Below are 18,177 nucleotides of genomic sequence, written 5' to 3' on the forward strand. Positions count from 1 at the left end.
GATCTGTGCAACTCGATGGATTGATAATATCTGCATGCCAAATGCTTCGAGATCTGTGCAACTCGATGGATACATATATATGCAGTCCAAATGCTTCAAGATCTGTAAATCTCGATGGATAGATAATGTTTACATTCCAAATGCTTCGAGATCTGTGCAACTCGATGGATACATATATATGCAGTCCAAATGCTTCAAGATCTGTAAATCTCGATGGATAGATAATGTTTACATTCCAAATGCTTCAAGATCTGTATAGCTCGATGGATAGATAATGTATGCATTCCAAATGCTTCAAGATCTGTATAGCTCGATGGATAGATAGAACATGCATTCCAAAATGCTTCAAGACCTGTATATCTCGATGGATAGACAATGTTTTCATTCCAAATGCTTTAAGATCTGTTAAACCCGATGGATAGATAATACATGCATTCAAAATGCTTCAAGATCTGTATAGCTCGATGGATAGACAATGTTTAATCTTCAAATTATAGCTTTAAGAGATTCATGCTTAAGCACCCGATGGATAGATAATACATGCATTCAAAAAGCTTCAAGATCTGTATAGCTCGATGGATAGATAATGTATGCATTCTAAATACTTCAAGATCTGTATAGCTCGATTGATAGACAATGTATGCATTCCAAATGCTTCGAGATCTTTGCAACCCGATGGATAGATAATACATGCATTCAAAAAGCTTCAAGATCTGTATAGCTCGATGGATAGATAATGTATGCATTCCCAAATACTTCAAGATCTGTATAGCTCGATGGATAGACAATGTATGCATTCCAAATGCTTTAAGATCTGTACCCGATGGATAGATCAAAATTGCATTCCAAATGCTTAAGATCTGTTTTGCTCGATGGATAGATAATTATGCATTCCAAATGCTTCAAGATCTGTATAGCTCGATGGATAGATAATGTATGCATTCCAAATGCTTCAAGATCTGTACAACTCGATGGATAGACAATGTTTGCATTCCAAATGCTTTAAGATCTGTTATGCCCGATGGATAGATAATACATGCATTCCAAATGCTTCAAGATCTGTATAGCTCGATGGATAGATAATGTATGCATTCCAAATGCTTCAAGATCTGTATAGCTCGATGGATAGATAATGTATGCATTCCAAATGCTTCAAGATCTGTACAACTCGATGGATAGGCTATGGATGTAATGCAAATGCTTCCAGAATCCAACGCTTCGATGAATAGTCTGTGTACATCTAGATGGACAGACAATGCATGCATTCTAACTATTTTGAGACAGATCGATAGACAGTTTATGTTCTACAAAGGCTTCAAAATCTGTATAGTTCGATGGATAGGACAATTAATTAATTGCAAATGTGTAAAGGTCTGTACACTTGATGAGCAGAAATGTCATAAAGACACGAACATAACTCAGTGGACAAGATAGTATAAGAATTGCATCAGTTTCAGGGTCTGTACAATTTAATTGATAGACAATTAAGGTATTGCAAATTGCAAATTCTTCAATGGATTAAGGATGAGTACAACTCAAGGGAAAGAATTGAATGTAACACATGCAATGATAAGTAAATATTATATTTAGATGATTAGATGGAAGCATAAGATGTATACTATATACATCTTATACTTCCATCTAATTATATACATTTACCTAATGGAAGCCAAGAGATTTAGATCTTCACAACTTGAAATGTTTTTGAATTATGGCTGCTTAAATAAATGTCTCGATAAATATATGTGACAGACATATGAGCCGCACATATGACAAAACCAACATAGTGCATTTGCGACCAGCATGGATCCAGACCAGCCTGGATCCATGCTGGACGCAAACGCACTATGTTGGTTTTCTCATGGCGCGGCTCATATCTTAAATGATCGTAAAGGGGAAATAATGAAGATGATTTATTCCCTATTATTTTATCAGCTATAGAAAAACTGTTGTATTATTTCTACAAATTACACAAAAAAAAAAGAAAGTTGCTGGAATATGTGTATGTAAATCATGCAATGTCATTAAACTTGCTCTGTCATCTCCAGCGATAGGAAATTCCTCAAGAACTAATGAGACCACTTAAAAGGAAAAGTCCATAAAGTCACATCTTTATAATGAAACGACAGCGAATCCTTCCTCTAACATTTTTTGCCTAATTGCCTCCATTATATTTACTATCACAGATTCCCTCGCCACCTGTCAGCACCTCTGCTGGCAAATTCTTGTATATGTGAGTTCCATACAACGGCAATATTGTATTCTTCCGCGTATTGATCAGGTCTACCGCCAAGGCTTTAATCTACGATCACCTTTCCATGTTTATATGAACGATGCTGTCACACGCTGTCCATAAAAAAAGATCTGATAAAATTACTTCGCTCATAAAACGATGCTTTTTCTCTCCAGAATTAAATTAAAAATCTCACTGGCATGCCGATAGAAATAGGCTGTTTAATCAAATCACGGCTACCTGACATAACCACTTTTGTTTACAGCGGAAAATCTGTCAAATGTATCGACACTGACTTTCAATGAAAGTTACGGAAGGTTGTTCAAATGTCAAGGTCACCAGACGCTTAGATTTCTTAGCAATTGAAAAATACCAATAGAACCCCAGAAAGCACTGAGACAAAATTTCACAATGACACACATTTAACAGAAACTGTAGTTTTAACAATCGTTTATATAATTAATGCTCCATCAGTGGTGGCAGCAACTCGGTTTATCAAAGTATAAACTCTAGTCACATGACCTGTTTAGACCAGTCAAGTTGCTCGTAAAAAGTTAATATGGAATTATTTCACCTTGACTCTCATTTCATCATGTGATTCGATCTAGAGTGTCTAAGTGTCTTTTAGAAAGTGAACAATTAGACCATATCTGACTATGTATTGACTGCATTCTAAAATTTTCACCTTCCTATGCCAGTGCAGCCCTATCGATCAAGATACATTTTCTTCTTTTTGTCTCGATCACACAGACATCACTTCTTTTATTATATAGCGTTGGCATTTGAATTTCGCCTGAAGCATGCGAAGTAATTTTCTTTGATGTTTTCTGACGGCCTTTTACGGCAGGAAAGTGGAGATAGTATAGATGGAATGTTATATTGATCACCACTGAGCCAGGCTCTATATAGCTTTCCTGCCGTACGGATATATTCTCAAACAGGTGTATATATTTTATTTTCAGCCGTTGTCATGGTTACTAATGACAAAACGGTGTACTGATAAAATAAAATCTTTTTATTAAGATATTAATAAGTACAGTATGATCAACGATAAGGCTGGGTATCATATGTCGAGTACGATGAAATGTATATCGGCATTTTCAGATAATTTAGATATTTTTTCTTTATGAATGAATATAAAAAAGCGTCTTTGCTGCCTTGTGTTAATCTCAGTTGTTTTTAACTGATTTCTTTGCGAGGTGTCACTGAAATACTGTTGATCGTGTACTTTAAGCCAAAAAGACTTCCAAAACACAGCCTGCATCTTGTTTGTTCAAGTCCTTCTTGAGGAACAAATTTCTATTTTTGTTCCTTTTAATTACATAGTATATATTTTTGTAGGAATTTTGTATGAAAAATGGTATTATAATAAATAATATGCTTATTGTTTTACGTCAAATGACGTGTTATTTGAATCAAGTTATTATTTGAATCATTCAGATTAAAGTGTAATTTAGATTTCATATGTCAATTTTAAAGTCAGATGATGTAATCTGTTGATAAGTGAATACTTTGACAGTTTTGGACGAGAGTCTGCTTCTTTTCATATGTTTCCGGAAAATATTATACACAATCAGCAAAACCGGAAACAGTTTCAGTATAGAGCATAACTAAATGTACGAACCTGGCATTCTGCGGTCCCACAGATTTGTAGTTATGTGTTGAACTGGCGGTAATTGCGTCATCACGAATACGACCCTGTTCCATACCAAGCTGATTTTGACATTGATCTGAAAACAGAAAGAGTGGTAAAAGTAAAGATCTGTACATATTTTTTATTGTTGACCATTTTTGTTCTAAAAATAGAAACTAGCGTAAACATGACCAGGTGCTGATGACGTCTGGTTTTAATGTTTTTCTAAAAATAGAATATATCTCTGAAGATGATGTGCGGTGCATGGTCGTGCGGGTTTGGTGTTCACGTCATGTTTATTATTGTGTTGACAGGCTCTTCTCGTCTTGCACATTGTCTTATATTGCATGTTGTCGACTAAGGCGGTCTAGTTTCTGAAACGGATATTTTCATCTACATTGTCGTCTGCAAGATGACTAATGCTTGCCTCAGATAGATATCACGTGATTCAGTGAAATAACGGAAATTAAGACAATTCCATTAACACAGAAATTAAAGTTATCTATCAACGTTCAATCGAATCTTCCTGCACAATTATTGTTGTTTGTGTAAAAGCCAAGTTTTTTTTTATTTCTGACTGATTCATAGTTCTTGCGCACCATAGGCTTTTGTTATCATGTGACCTTGCCTGCCAAACATGTTGAAATATTGCTGGTCAAGCATTTTATTTAATAAACTTTGGATTTTCAAGCATGCATAAACATTTCATATTTTCATTTTTTTAGAAGAGGCACTTCAGTTAACCATCTGTTAACACTTCTGTACAAGTGTTAATTTAGGATAGACTCAAATCTTGTTGATGTGATGTAATTTAGTATACTGATGTTTATCTCCACAGCGATTTTTATTTGAAACGTAAAATTTTGTGACGTATTTATCAATGCTGATCATTCATGTCATTCACACCAAATGACCTTTCTTCAAAGACCTGATCAATTTTAGCTTTTAGCTCTACACTTTGCAATCTTGTACAATGGTGCGGCACTTTCTAAAAAAACAACTTTGATTGACAATTAAGATTAATTTATCACTCAAATAAATGAGACAAGTATAACAGAGAATTACGGATTCAAAGTGAAATCTACTTAGATAATTACTTTACTTCATCAGGCGAACATAAAAGTCCAATTGCATGTCAAAAGCTGCGACTCGAACTCAAAGACTGTACGGCTATCCTTAGTTGACAATTTAGATGCTATATGAGAGTGATTTTTGTAAATCCCCCATTATCTAAAACGCAAACGACATTTGATATGACAGAAACTAAAACTGACGTAAATTGCCCACCAATGTAGGCAAGTAAAGAATTCAAAAATGCACTAATGCAATTGTGAACATAAGATCAAATTTAAGATATCAAAAAGCCTTTTTTGTCTGTCTATACATAAGATCAAATGTTACAATTGCAATTCCTGGAAGAAAAAAATCTCATTTCCTCGATTTCATGACTGAAACAGCTCTTGATATGTTAATTTCATGAGCCATTACACAGGAAGCGAAGCAGGCGACCAGAGTAATTATCATAGCCTTCAACGCCGAAACTGTACCACTAAATAAAATACCAGACAAAAATATAGATGCACTGCGGCGTAGCAAAAAGCACTTATTTCAAAATATTTGCAAAGATATTTTAGGAAGAGCAATAAAAATGTTGTCCTGTTTCAACAAGTTAGATAATTAACCGATCATTCAAAGAAATGCAGTTGTATTTTAAGACTTTCCAAGCATTTAGTGAGAACAGGTATATGGCACAGGGTAAAACGACGTCCTAGAAACATGAAGTCGTAACTGTTACATACAGCCTTTAATCTTTACATTTTCGGAAACTGCATTTTAAGCCATTACATAATCATATAACAATCATAATTGTGACCATGTTCACTGAACCAAAATGACATTTATTTTGTTTATAAACATGAGTATAAAGAAGTTTGTATCTGTTAATAACGATCCAGTTTTTCAGTAGTAGAAATATCTACGGAAGAAAAGGGTCGCATCTGTCACTTTCAACCTATTAAGAATGCATGTTACGTGATTTTGGATGTCACAACTATATACATGTAGTTAATTGGTGTAAGTAACAGATACGACCTTTGTAAGAAAGTGTGTATATAAGTTCTTAAATAACTTCCACTCAATAAATATTTGACTATTCTGTCAGTTTTTGAAAAATATAGCCATGATATTTCAATACGGATAACAAAAAAAAAAAATAACAAAAAAAAAAAATAAACAGTTTATCAATTTTCTCAGAAGCACTCTTTTTTCAGTTAAGATCTTTTATTTCCGGGATGTATAAAGATGTCTAGGAATCCTTCTTGACTGAGCAAAGTCAGGCTATGAATATAAAGTAGAAAAAAGTAAGGCTATCGTACCGTTAAATCAAAACACCAATCTGTGCTTTGCTAAGTTCGTTACTTTTATAACAAATGATTACAGAAATTGTTTTTGTTTTTGTTTTGAAAATATACTAGTATACAAATATAAACATCTATGATACCAAATAAACTAGGCTACCCATTTTGAGTTTTTGTTTGAAAATGTGATATGTCATATTTTTTGCACAGCAACCCGACACTTCCCTGTTAATCGTGATGATTTTAAAAATTGCTTTCGTTCATTTCAATAAAAACACAGATAAACAAAATACACATGTTGCTAGACAAAATTCTGATAGCAAGACAGCAAAAATTTCGTGGACTACGTACAGATGCGAAAATAGTGCACACAACTAAGGAAACTACAAACTCTGAAATGAAAGAAAAAATGCAAGCCACATGTTTTATTTTCTTAACAATTCCTCGAAGTGTTTGAAGACGAGAATTAAAACACAGATGGTAAAACTGACATGTTAAAGAAAAAAATGTTGAAAACAGATGCAGTTCAATGTATTTTTAACAATGCAGCTAATAAGATAGATAAATGTCATTTCCGCAGTCTGGTTTCATTCTAGACCCCGCACAAAACATGCATAATTGATGGTTTTCAACGTTTTTACCACCGTGAATATACAGACCCAGATAAAAATCCACTGTCATGTATAATTTACATGTAACACGATATAACCATTTCTTGGATCCTTCATAAAAACAAAGAGATATGCTCGGAGTTGTTTATAATATGTGCTAAAGGGAACTCGGAGGAGGTCATGTTCCCATAATTTACTCTATATAAAATTTTATTCCTATCTATTGTTGAATAAGCTGTGAGTCCATGTTAATAATGATTTACGTAATTCAAACCCCCTTTCATTAAATTGGTCATTGCAGAGTCAATTTAATTTTTTTATGATTTGATACTGAATAAAAACATATTTCCTTTTTTTTCAATCCATTTCTCTCCTCTATCTCATTATTCCTCAGTCGTAGATTGACCCAACCTTGTCACATTTTAGCGGAGCAATATTGGTCAAAACCGACAGATTCAAATTAAGAAACCGCCATGTTGTCATTTCCATCCGAGTCATTAGTAACGCTTGTCAATCAAAAAAAAAAAAAAAAAAAAAAGAAAAAAGAAAGAAAGCGCCTTTTTACGAAGAGCTGTCTATAAATAGAATACTACGGGACACTGATATTCATTCAATGGCGCTCCAAGTCACTTCAATATTTTGATACAAAGACTCCCGAGGTGCCCATTGATTCAATGATGCATGCTGGGAGGTTCAGAAAATTCTTGGTCGGAAGTACCGTCCTATCCTATTAAGCTATTAAGAACACATGACCTGGAAAACCTCCAAGTTAATACTTTGAACAGCTTTTAATCGACCATCGATGATTAATGGAAAATTACACAGTACCCTGCAGAGAACTTTTCATTTATTTATTCATTCATTTATTATTTTGTTTATTTCTTCATCCATTAAAGCATCGACAGAAGTGGTCGCCTTATGTTTGAGGTTCAGTTAGCCATTCGTTTCAAACACATCTTTTTATTGACATTGAATGTATCTTCATTTGTGTGTGCTGTTTTTACAAATGTATTAGGTTTCCTAGATCCTTATGTTTTGCTATTAAGCTATGGTCCACAAACACTGATGGTAAGCAAAAAAAAACCCAATTGGAACACTTTGCCGACTTAAAATGAAGCTAATCTTAATGTACTGCGAAACGACGGGTGTCTAATTAGTAAACAAGTGGAATTCTTAATTAGATGTTAAATTCGTTTGCCAATGATGTAGACACCTAAAACAGTGAAAATATCCTAGTTTGTCTTCATTGTAGACTGCGCCCACTTTCTCTAAGTTGTTACCATCGAGTTCAATCTAATTTAAAAGTTATCAAGTATATATCCATTTAGGGTTTGGTGTTTCTGAGAATAACTGACACATGTCAAGTGAAAAGAGGTTTTATTTTATCCCCTGTCTCAGCGTGGCGGTAATAACTCTGCTAGATTTAGAACTTGTTTCACTTAAGAGATCGTTTCTTAAAATTTGCTGACGTCGTCAAAGGCAGTTTAGTTAATGCTATAGGACGTCAACAGTTTTAGACAATAAATTGTGGTTGGTACTTGTTTCGAAGAAGATAAATTGCGTGTTTCGACATATATCCCTGGGGGCTGCTGAGTCTGATATTGTCTTCGTTGCGAAAATAAATGTACTGACGGCTTAGAACTTATCAATCATTCTGTTTTTGTAACCAGTTTTCTGGAAAGTTAACATCTGAATACAAACTAAGCTGCCGTTTTAAAATGTACGAAAGATAACAAGGCCTGAATGGCCCGTATGTAAGTACATACTCTAAATTTGTGAATGCTACCCTATTTGTTAAGGACAAAAAAAAATGTCAAATAGGTCACCCTTCAAAGTGGGTCGCGTCGTTTACTGCATTTGTGTTTGACTGACTTGATTAGTTCGTTGACTGTACGAGACAAATGCCGATCAATCTTGGATATATATAGTCAGTACCTACGCACAGACAATTTATATAACTGTCAGGTTGCTATCGTTGTCGTAGCACAGAGTTTATCAGACTATTGTCGTCAAGGTAAGGCATTTATCCAAGCCAACCTCACATGGAATGATTGCGTGATAGGATCGGTGAAATAGTATTTATTGTAGAAATAACGTACGTTATATGATCTGCCGTTTTCTGAAATTTCAAACTCTTTATCTTGAAAATTCCGTCGGCGTTATGATTTAATATAAGTGAAGTCTGCTTGTAATAAAATATTACTTTCGCGCGAGACACCCGTGCACAGGTACACAAAGAGTCACTGAACAATATTAGTCATCGTTATCATTTTATTAGCAAAATAAAGTGAAATTACTTTGCTTCACACGCAATAGTGTAAACTTACACCCTCACAATGGGGAAACTGAACACGGAGTCACATATGGCAATACGATGAAACAAATGACAAAATAAACAATTAGTGACGTCAAAACACATAATAATTAATGTCAGTAAAATCTCCTATGAATACATGATGAATACAACTACTTAATGACAATGGAAAGAAAAAGGATATTTCAAAGAAAGAAGATGATATGAAATCAAAAATAGCTTTTAACAGCCCTCGACGTCTATATTAAGTCGTGATCTTACATGTGTTAGGATCGTCCTTACACGTGCCGTGTCGAAAGAAAGTACTAATTATCTGATGCGGACATAGCTAATAGTACATTATTAACTGTAATAATCATAATGAATAGGGTAAAGGTCATCTTTCTTTCTGGATTTGTCTTAAAACACTTGACCAAGCGTTAATATCGCCGATCTAATATCGCTTGTTTCAGTGGCTTCGATTTTCATTCTCCCAGCAGCCGTGTCATTTCAAAGAAATTCCGATGATATTCATAATCAATACATTCATATGAAAATTGATAAGGTTTGTTTTTCAGAAACGAATATTTTTATTAAGATTTTTAAAAATGTTTGTTAATTATTGTCTTTCATCTGTTATTTCCTGTCCCATGTGGGTGAAACGATATACCGGCTTAGAAACAATGACTTAGTAATTTGCTATGCATACGTACAATGTAAAAAGTCCTCAAGGTAAATTAACTTTATTCATATGTCTTGTCTATAATTCAAAAACAACCGCGCAGATATATTGACTAGAACTATTACATTTGCATATGTCGTCAATTACAGCGATCGGTGTCAATTTTAAATCACAATGTAGCCATCTAACAGGAATAACACTTGAAATATTACCCACTGACTTATCGATCTATCGGCTTTTGTCCTAAGAAATGCGGGTCTCCGGCAAGGTAATATGATACGACCTTTACTATTCAATTAATAAAGGCGATGATATTTGTGTCTATAATGGACGCTTCCGTGCTGACACAATATTTCCACACAATTGACAATTTATTGGAGATCTCATTATGGGTGAACATGGGTAAACAACATTAAAATAATACGTTTTCGTTGTTACAGTTTTAATGTATTTTAAGGTAACATGCCATACTATATATCACGTAATTGCAAAATCGTCATCCTTTTTATGAGCAGAAAATGTGTTTCAGTATGGAACAGGATTGAAGTTGAAGTGCGAGCAGTATATAACAGTTTTCAGGCCATCTCGAGGATCCATTTTTGTTTTAAAACTTTAAAAATTCAAACTGAATCATGTAGAAAAGATTTAAACCTCTGTAAGAGCTCCGTGAAATGATGATCTATAACACTGAGTTGCAGTGTTCTTCGAATAGGTATTACTTATATAGGAAATCGTGGCTGTAACATCTGGTCCACATCCTTATAAAATCACACATTTACCTCGCTCAAAGTAACATGACTATTTTAGGAAACCTAGTTATTAGTTCAGGACCAGGAACAATAGTGATACTTAAACACAATTAATTCGCTCATCCGTCATGATCTAGACTAACAATCGCCGACTGATGCCAATGTATCTTAATTAATTAATAGCTTTTTTTCTACTATGATGGCACTCTGGCAATCATTTTTTGTTATTTTTAGAGAGTTGTATCAAAGAGGGTGCAGTGAGTTTTGCAATCAGAGAGGAATATCAGTGGGTGCACTTACTTTTGCAATTATGTAGACAAGTTGTATAAAGAAGGATGCTGTCATTTTTGCAATGTATCAAAGGCGGTTCAGTGATTTTTGCAATTATAAGAGAGTTGTATCAAAGGGGATGCAGCGATTTTTGCAAATATGTAAGAGAGTTGTATTAAAGGGGAGGTAGAGATCTCTGCAAATATGTAAGAGAATTGTATCAAAGGATGTGCAGCGATTATTCTACAATTACGTAAGAGATGTGTATCAATGAGATGGATTAAACTCAATCCTTTTAAGAAATTGGAACGAGAGACAGTGTGTAAGGAAGCGTAAAGAAAACTAATTAAACAATACTGATGAATAAGATGTAATGCAGAACACGATGCTGTGTTTGCTCGAAAAGTCAGACATTAGTCCCTATGAGGATAAAATCAATTACTTTGCTGGAAACTTCGTCAGTGTCTTTTGTTGTCTTATTGCGTTGGAGGGATTATAAATTTATATTTAACGTCTATCAGTTTACAAAGAAAATGGTGCATCCAATCTCAGATAATGTACAGGTTGTTATTACATACGTGTACGTGTACGTGTAAAGATTTTATTCTTTATTTCAGTTAACGGCTGCAGTGTCAAAATTAAAAACGTTGAAATTTTCACATAATGATGCTATACATGTACAAAAACAATCTGATGTTAAAAACGTGTAGATTTGCGTGCAGAAAGACACTCAACAGAACTGTTCGGACATGTTTCCGCAGTCGCTTACTATGGACAGTCTACACGTACACGTACACGTATGCGTCTTCAAATATCAACTTCCCTACGTACAACTTTTATTGTATAATGATACTTGATAAAAATGTTTTTAAAAACATGATGACATCTTAATTACACTTTAAACTTTTGTCGAACTTTTTTTTTCCATACGTCGTGTTATCACAAGTCATCAGGAATATCTCGCCGGGCTATTTTCGCTATTTTTGTTTACCATTAAAAACGCTTATATTTTCTCATATGCGGAGTAGCATAACTGCACAGATTGTAAACTCATCAACAATTCACATGGTAATTTCAAATTTGTATCTAAAATTTGATATCATCTTAATCAGATTTTCTTGTAAGCGCGTGTCTTTTTTATTGCCCCTCTACGCCAATAAATTCATTCAATTTATTTTTCATTCCAAACTGTGAATCAGTATGAATATTGAAATGAAGTATGTGAATTTATTTTTCGATGCAAATAAATTTGGTAATCAAAAACTCATAAAAGCTTTAAAAAGTCCTACATAAGTGAAAAATCCAGATTTCTTTTTTGCAACAATATGGAAAATGACGATATAAATTTTGTTCAATAACCCAGTGATCGTTCATCAAGCCGCGGTACGGAAGAAAGAAAATTACAGATGAATAGTCGGGAATGCTCTAAGTGAGGATAAATTGTATAAATTATGAATGTTATTTGCTGTACTCTAAAGACCATCGAACGACCTTTGAAACAGGGAGGTTTTTCCCACTGCTAGAGGCAGAGATTAATGTGCGAACAAGTTTCCAGCACATTAATCTGCAATAAGCTAACTTATTGATTCAAATAGATTTATCAATGCTAGAATATTAAAATTATTCATAGAAGAAAATCTGTGATGTATTTGAGAAACAATCTGGTAAACGTACAGCACTAGATGTTTTTATTACAGGAATCTTTAAACAAGTCACCGGTTAATACTCTGTGCTATTAACCAGTCTTTAGTCTAGCATTAAAATTTTTTGGGATGAAGTCAAAACTTGAAGAAAAACTATGATATGAACACGTATTTCTAGTGTCATGTAATAAAACACTTACTGAATGGTTTGAAGGTCAATAGCCAAAACTATTACCCTCGGTCTTTCATATACCATGTAGATTACAGTTTGTATGCCGTGCACGTTTGTTTTTATGATCCTTCATGATACAGAAATACAAAATGGCGCCCATCATAGCCTGACAGAAGTGTTTTCATAATGTATAGTCTTGCTCAGAATAATTTCAATATTAAATTCAAACAACTAATGTGTAAAGATATTTCAGTTTGTTTATCTTATTTAGTATCTGAAATGTTACTTGATTCTAGAGATTAAATAACACATTATAAGTTATATAGTTTCAGGATGATTTATTCCCTCGTTTTAATGTCAATAAACTTTGGAAATGCAGTGAAATAATCATTACAAAAAGATAAAGCTTGTATTCTTGAGGGAAAATATGTGCTGTGTACTTCCATAAATGAAGAGTCTTCGAAAATCGGGATCGTAGTTCTTGAATATGAATATTCTAAAATTAGAATTTCTTTAAAATTCCATTTGCCTTGTTCGAAAAGAACACTCAAATCTGCTTCCAGTTTTTAACCCCCGCCGAAGGCGGAGGGATATAGTTTTGGCTATGTCCATCCGACCGTCCGTCCGCACGGAGCCATATCTAGAAAGAATGGAATATTTAAACAAAACTTCATATATATGTTCACCACTATAGGCAAATGCGGCACGTCAAGTTTTCCATCGATATCAACATGTGAAGTTTTGTACCACCCGGTCACCTCCAACCCCCCCCCCCACCCCCCACCCCCCAACCACACACAAACACCAAAGAAATAACTCATTTTTTTTTTATAATTTTGCAAACCTTCCATGAATATTTATCAACATATAAAGTTGTAACCCCCCTCCCCTGTCATCACCTACGTTCCAGATTCTTGATTGTGCAGTTCTTTTATGTTCAAATGTAAAAATATTATTTTTCACTTATTGCCAGATATATTTCTTTGCCATTCCTCACCACAAACCCATTCGGCGGGGGATACCAATTCATCGAATTTGCTTGTTCAATTTGTTCTTTTACCACTTTTTTGTACTTCTGTTTATTGCCCCGTGTATATTTACGTTTTCCTTATGATAAACGATCCCTTTGAAGTTGTACCGTGTTAACGATTTAGTATCAAATCACAAAATAAATAATTACAGTTTTCTAAATAGTAATAAATCTTTAATAAATCATAATATAAGGGACACCTGTGGTATTCATAAATTATAACAAATTTTACATTAAAATCGGCTAGGAAATTAAACCACAGACGCATATATATTTGTCAATTCAGGTCTAATGATATATAATCCCTTTTTATATCCGTTTGATGCACACCAGTTCCTTTTTGATACATCGCTGGTGAATGAAATTTTAATCTGATTAAATATGATGGTTTTCAAAGCGGTGAATTTTGTGGTGGAATTTCCTTCTCAGTGGGGAGCACTTGGTTAAAATATCACTTAGTGTATTTTTAATCGAATTTAGAGCAAGTTGCTGCACCATATTACGTCTCCATCAAAAAGAAAAGTTTATGTTGTATGTCATCAAAAACACATCTCAGAGAGGGAAATGAATTTCTTCGCCGTTTGCTAATGTTAAAACGTCGGGATATGAAAATGAATTGCTATATCATAATAACATAGAAGAATTAAAATAAAGCGAAATGAGTATTAAATGACAGAACGGTTTCAAAGCTGGAAAATCTCAATTTATTTAGATGCATTTTCAATGTGCATTAAGTCATTTGTCACTGAGGGGCGGGTTGCAGGTACTTTATGTGTATGCAGGCATGTTGAAAGAAATTATTATTTATCCACTTTCAAACGAAAAAAAAGACTTGTTTTTTTTCTAAAAAAAAACTCCAAGAACATCAGCATTTAATGTATATCCTTTCGAAGTTTTTATTACATATCATTCAAGTGCAAGCCAGAAATTGTTTAAATCACATAGTCAGACGTTGGTAGCGCGACGAGTGATTTTTTTCTTTTTGTAATAAAAGTAGAAATGGTTCATAAAATGTGCAGATCATTATATATGAAACAGTACTAAAGCTTGAAAATGTCTGAAGGGACATTTTGTAAATATCACATTTACCGCCAATTACAACATCCCAGAGCAAAGCTGCAGTGTCTGGTCGGCCTCAGTTACTGTCTCACGAACAATTTTCATCCATTTTTATGATTTTCATGTCTTTATCAAGCCAAAGATGTGCGAATGTAATTCCAGTTTTAAGAAGAAGGTTGGGATATTTATGTTTATCACTCCTTTACTTTACATGACAAAACTACTTGGAAACTGATGTAGTCATACCTCTGTAACATATATAATTATGTCCCTCATACGGTTTCCACACTGAGAAAATGTAGCCGAACATCTACCTCCCTCACCCTATAATAAAGTTATATAGGCAAAATCTGGTAGTCAAGGACCTGTCCTAAAAATCCCACCAGAAATGTACTTTCAAATGGTGTCTTGATTTTATTTGCGAAAAAAAAGTAAAGTAGCGTAAGTAAGTAGTCTTCTCACTGAGCAAATGTCGTCAATCGTTTGCAAAACTGATCATATGTCGTCAAACGTTTGCAAAACTGATCATATGGTCAAACGTTTGCAAAACTGATCATATGTCGTCAAACGTTTGCAAAACTGATCATGTAACATTTTGCCAAAGAACATGTGCGGATGCTCTTTTTGACATCAAAGAGTTACGGCATTATTTTTTCTCTCTCAGAATAGATGTTTTATACATGGTTTCTGGATTATCACTTACACCCATGGGGGGCGTGCTGATATTTGGATTAAAGAGCTTTAGTTCTTTAATGTCAAACAATATCTAAGATTTTCTGCTAATGCGATGCTACAAAAATAAACATAAAAATATTATTTTACACAGATGCGCATGTATAATGTACACAAAGCGGTGCCGATGAGAGCGGGAACATCGTGCTAAATTTAACGTTGTAAAAACTATCATAACATTACACTTTGCTGTCAAAATACAGAACACATGTTAATATGAAATGCGAGTAAAGAACGCAATGTCACTAGACTACCGATGCCATAAATACAATTTTCACAATATTTTAGCCCATATCCAGCTAACTTTCTATAATGAACTTGTCCATCTTCAGTTTGGACAGTACTATTAACTGTTAAATGGGGTGCTTACCAAAAAGATACTGACTGAATGGCGAACAGTGCAAATCTTGACCAAACTGTACGGATGTGCAGGCTGATCACGATCTACACTGGTCGTAAAGACACAATCGTGTCCAGCATGATAAGGGTGAAGGGAAATGTATCAATGGGTTATAACAAGTCTAAGGAATAAAGAAATAGGGTTTTGTAAAGTCTACCTAATACCTATACGTTCTAACAGAAATAGAGCATTTTTGCAAAAACTACAAATAAACAAGAGCTGTCTGCATAGGATGACACATGTCCCCGATGGCACTTTGAATGAATAGTTATGGCCGATGTCAGAGTTTAGGACCTTTGACCTACGGAGCTGGGTCTTGCGCACGACACGTCGTCTTACTGTGCCACACATTCATGCGTAGTTATTTTAAAATCCATGCATGAATGACAAAGATACGGACCGACACGCCCAATGCACTATCATGAAATATGACCGTTAACGTCTAAGTGGACCTTGAACTTGAGCTACAGACCTGGGTCTTGCACACGACACGTCGTCTTACTATGCCACACATTTATGCGTAGTTACTTGAAAATCCATTCATGGATGACAAAGATATGGACCGGACACGCCCATCAATGCGCTATCCTTTAACGTCTAAGTGTGACCTTGACCTTTGAGCTACGGACCTGGGTCTTGCGCACGACATGTCATCTTACTGTGGTACACATTCATGCGTAGTTATTTTAAAATACATCCATGGAAAACAAAGATATGGACCGGACACGCCCATCGATGCACTATCCTTTAACGTCTAAGTGTGACCTTGACCTTTGAGCTACGGACCTGGGTCTTGCGCACGACACGTCGTCTTACTGTGGTACACATTCATGCCAAGTTATTTGAAAATCCATCAATGGATGACAAAGATATGGACCGGACACGCCCATCAATGCACTATCCTTTAACGTCTAAGTGTGACCTTGACCTTTGAGCTACGGACCTGGGTCTTGCGCGCGACACGTCGTCTTACTGTGGTACACATTCATGCCAAGTTATTTGAAAATCCATCCATGGATGACAAAGATACGGACCGGACACACCCATCAATGCACTATCCTATAACGTCTAAGTGTGACCTTGACCTTTGAGCTACGGACCTGGGTCTTGCGCGTGACACGTCGTCTTACTGTGGTACACATTCATGCCAAGTTATTTGAAAATCCATCCATGGATGACAAAGATATGGACCGGACACGCCCATCAATGCACTATCCTTTAACGTCTAAGTGTGACCTTGACCTTTGAGCTACGGACCTGGGTCTTGCGCGCGACACGTCGTCTTACTGTGGTACACATTCATGCCAAGTTATTTGAAAATCCATCCATCGATGACAAAGATATTGTCCGGACACGAAAATTGCGGACAGACTGACAGACCGACAGACCGACAGACAGACGGTTCAAAAACTGTATGCCTTCCTTCGGGGGCATAAAAAGCTACATATACATTGATATGAATGCATATTAGTTCATGTATAATCAACGAATGAATGGAATCATTCATTTCTAATTTTTTATAAAACAAAAATGTTTTTCAACATGCACGGTGTGCCATTTTCGTGATTAATCGCTGAATTTTTCATAATTTCGTGCAAACATCTCGTGCGTTAAGGGTATCAAATTCCTGCAAGAATACGCTTTTTGCCTGAAGAAGTTTATGAGTTATTAATGGCCCAACGTAATGACAGGGCTTGTCAACGCATCATAGCAGTGGAGAGGGTTATAAATCCAGAATTTCTTAAACCGTTCATGATTTATGCTATTTTTATACCCATCCATATCTAAACATGCATTTAAGGATGTTTTACGATTAAGCTGTCGTCAGATTTTTGAAGTTTTTGTGATAAGAAAGTATAGATTTATGATTTTTCATGATTTTTATTATTTTTTCCTTTATCTTTTAAATGGAATAAAAGATATGACAATCGCAGAGCGCGTGCAGCTGGGAATTTCTTCAACTTAAATGCGTAGTCTGTGTTTTAAAAAGGTGCAATTATTCAGACAGCAAAGATAAAAAATAATGAAAATTTCATTTTTATTTTGATTTATTACATGAAATAAAATGTGCGCACTAATCATCACACGTGCCCAGCATAGTGCTCGTCATAACGAGCATTTATTATCAGGATAAATTATCTAGATTAATTATGCTTTGTTCCCTAATAAGAATACAAATCGTCTTCAATTAAGGATTGCTGTCATGCCACACATTTATTTGCTTAGCAAAAAAAAAATACTCAAGCTATCGTAGCGGCCGAAGAATATACAATATACTCATTCGGCAAAGCTATCGCAACGGCAAATGTGGCA

The 18,177-nt window shown here is 34.9% G+C and overlaps 1 protein-coding gene across 4 annotated transcripts in view; it reads right to left on the minus strand.

Annotated features, from left to right (window-relative positions):
• LOC123552095 (discoidin domain-containing receptor 2-like) overlaps nucleotides 1–18,177 on the minus strand; it is a 108,687-nt gene that overhangs the window by 56,300 nt on the left and 34,210 nt on the right. For all 4 annotated transcript variants that reach the window (XM_045341503.2, XM_045341489.2, XM_045341496.2 and 1 more), the window contains exon 2: nucleotides 3,858–3,963. In XM_045341503.2, the coding sequence (XP_045197438.2) occupies nucleotides 3,858–3,963 (106 nt within the window). The remainder of the gene's footprint in view (nucleotides 1–3,857; nucleotides 3,964–18,177) is intronic.

The sequence above is a fragment of the Mercenaria mercenaria genome, chromosome 15 (genome assembly GCF_021730395.1).
Source record: "Mercenaria mercenaria strain notata chromosome 15, MADL_Memer_1, whole genome shotgun sequence".
Classification (NCBI taxonomy): Eukaryota; Metazoa; Mollusca; class Bivalvia; order Venerida; family Veneridae; genus Mercenaria; species Mercenaria mercenaria.